The 2,914-nt window shown below is 42.8% G+C and overlaps 1 protein-coding gene across 1 annotated transcript; it reads right to left on the bottom strand.

The window, feature by feature from the left end:
* Positions 1-929: 929 nt before the first annotated feature.
* Positions 930-2,302, bottom strand: LOC122036370. Its single transcript, XM_042595663.1, has 4 exons — positions 1,872-2,302; positions 1,601-1,738; positions 1,444-1,505; positions 930-989 (listed from the first exon to the last, which is right to left on the bottom strand). Exons 1-4 carry the CDS (start codon positions 2,000-2,002, stop codon positions 982-984), a joined length of 339 nt encoding a protein of 112 aa, XP_042451597.1. The 5' UTR covers positions 2,003-2,302; the 3' UTR covers positions 930-981.
* Between the last annotated feature and the right edge of the window lie 612 nt (positions 2,303-2,914).

Raw genomic sequence — 2,914 nt, forward strand, 5'->3', positions numbered from 1 at the left:
CTACTACGCTGCTACACTAAATGCCAGCGGAGCCAAACAGAGCGGAACTGTCTGCCGGCTACCACGCTGAGTCACCTGACCAACGGAGCCAAACAGCAGAACCGCCACACACCTGCCTGATATACCACTAATCCATGAGTGGTGGTGTGTGCAGTACATGTAACTGGCGATGTGCTCCACCATAGTGGAGCCGACAATCGCACAGCATGCAATCATGATGCATGACACTAAGCATAGCAAAAACTGATCAACATATCCATATCCATATATATATAATGAGTACTGTAAAATCGATGGTCACATACCAAGATCTAGAGTACACAGGTCAGATAGAATATCAAAAATCTATGTCCTGAACATAATTAGTATGAAATATCCTGATCAGTATAGAAAAAATCCATATATACATAATATGGGTACCACAGTATCAGTAGGTCAAATCCACAGATCTAGGGTATACAGGTCCTTTATGATATAACAACCTAGATCCTAAACATATCCCCCTTTCCATAGCATATGTACCAACAATATGCACAGATCAAAGAATCAAAGTCTAGGTACACGAATCATATATGATATACAAATAGAGGTACACAAGCCAGGTATGGCATAAAAACCTAAGTATCAGATAATTTAGATACACATGCCAGAAACAAAAATCCAGAACCTAGTCCTAACCTCAGTAAAACATGGTATGTCACTCTAGAACCTAAGATACTCATGGTAATAAAGTACTCATGGCAAATAGGATACTCATGGTAACAAATCACGAGATATCAGCACGGATACATAACAAGAGTTAAACCTAATATGCTATGGATATCAAATAGTGACATACCAAAAACAAACATGTTCATTGCTTGCAGCTATAAAGTACTATGCATATCCAAATGACGATATCATAAAAGATAAGTCAAGAGGTACCCGCCTCCAATGTAGATCGAATCAAACCAATCCAAATGTCGAGACGCCCGTCCCGAATCACAGTCCTGCAGATAACGTGATATACAATTTAGCTAATTTTATAAACAACAACTAGCTAAATCCAACCCAACTTAATTAGGAAAAATCCTAATCGATCTATCATTAATTAATCCTAATTAATGATTAACTTGAATTAATCTTCTTAATCAATAATCCTCAATCAACACAATCATTTCCTTTCGCTGATCAACTTACGCTTAGCAATATGATCATCTCTAATAAATCCAAGGACTAAATCTAATCCAACATAAATCAACTGTACTTAATTCATCACAACTACAATAGATTAAACCTTCCATAATCACATTAGGTTAAGTTAAACATGAATCCATCATAACTTACCTAAATCCACAATTAATCTAGCAACTGCAGGTTACAATATTTCCAACATAATCCGATACAATTGCATATCCTCCAAATACTCATAGAAATACAACCAAAACTCCACACATAACTTACCTTGAATTAATATCCCCGATACTGATCCAAAATCTTCACATTCCATATGCCCAATTGAATTCCTAATCCAAACAGAATAATCTAACATAAAAATCATAAGAGGGCAACCTTGCAACGAAACCAAGCCAACAAAGGGGAAATGATTTGATGCATTTACCTCATCAGTGATATGATGGAACTGCTCCTTGTAAATCTGAAAATCAATTGGGCAGTAGATGCAAGATCAAGCTCACAACCAAAACAAAGGTAAATGGATGATGAGTACATGACCGTGAAGCCGCTGTTGGAGCTCATCCTGACAAGAACACACAAGAGAAACTAGTCCCAGTGAGGAAGAAAATCTTCTCAATACAATCACTCACCGACAATACAGGTGGTGATGACTAAGGCACCATCCCGAAGGAAAAACCCAGGAATAAGTGGTTTACTGTGGGGTCGACGGTGCATAGCTACAGACGGTGGTCGGCGTTGGGTCGAGAGACGGCGGCGTCGGCAAGCACTGTGGTGGTCGGCTAGGGCAGAAGGGAGGCCGACGGCACTGTGCAGGGATGCTTGGCATCACTGGCGGCAGTGGGGAGGGGGCTCAGATCTCACAGTGGCTAGGGCTTCGGCTTGGAGGTAGATTTCGGCCGAGAGGGGCGGCGGCGCGTCCCGACCTCAGTGGCGGAGACAGGGAAGAAGAAAGGAAGAGGGAGAGAGAAGATAGTCGCCGGCTCTCTGTTCCCTGGTGTCGTCGGCGTCGGGCAGAGGAGAGGGAAGCAACGGCGGTTTGCGGCGCCGGTTAGGGCACGCGTGCGGGGAAGAGAAGGCGCGCGGGGGTGGGGAGTTTAGGGCACGGCGACAGAAGAGGAGAAGAAAAAGAAACGGAGGAAATAAAATGAGAAAGAAAATATAAAAATAAAAATAAAAATCAACTTTTCCTCACTAAAACAGGGTAGCCTAAACAGGCTTTTCCGGACCCCGTTTTTATTCCCGTTAACTCGTCCGTACGAGCTCCGAAAAATTCCCGGAAAATTTCCAAAAATTCCAAAAAATTCCCTTATTAATATTCGCCTATTTTCGGTATTTTACAGGGTCGCTGGTAAGAATCACCATCTCGAAAGAAGGGATGTGGAACGGAGTTTGTCTCCAATGGTTGCCGACAATAAGGTCACAGATAGACTTGCGACTGGGTTGCAGTTCGGTGATCGAGTTGTTTTTGCCAATATTAGCGCTGTTGCCCAGGATTGAAAATCGCGACGATTTCGTGATTTTCACTAGAGCCGTTGAAGGGATTTTTGCCGATCGACGATGCATCAGTGGCCTGCTGGCGACCGTGTCCGTCGCGGTTGCGTGGCATGTACAGCGTGTGCAGCGTGAGAACATGGGCAGCAATGCGGCGGAGAAAACGGCGATGTGAAGAAATAACGAAGCACAGTAACGTGAGGAAAAGTTTGATTTAAATAAATCAAATAAAAAAAAAACGTGAGCG

Source organism: Zingiber officinale, unplaced genomic scaffold, assembly GCF_018446385.1.
Source record: "Zingiber officinale cultivar Zhangliang unplaced genomic scaffold, Zo_v1.1 ctg147, whole genome shotgun sequence".
Lineage (NCBI taxonomy): Eukaryota > Viridiplantae > Streptophyta > Magnoliopsida > Zingiberales > Zingiberaceae > Zingiber > Zingiber officinale.

Bases quoted from the DNA above. Each gene is read 5' to 3' on its own strand.
- LOC122036370 (XM_042595663.1), bottom strand. From the start codon at position 2,002: ATGCCAAGCATCCCTGCACAGTGCCGTCGGCCTCCCTTCTGCCCTAGC. The intron at 1,739-1,871 runs GTAAACCACTTA...TGTTCTTGTCAG, and splicing joins TATGCACCGTCGACCCCACA to GATGAGCTCCAACAGCGGCT. The intron at 1,506-1,600 runs GTAAATGCATCA...TGTTTGGATTAG, and splicing joins TCCATCATATCACTGATGAG to GAATTCAATTGGGCATATGG.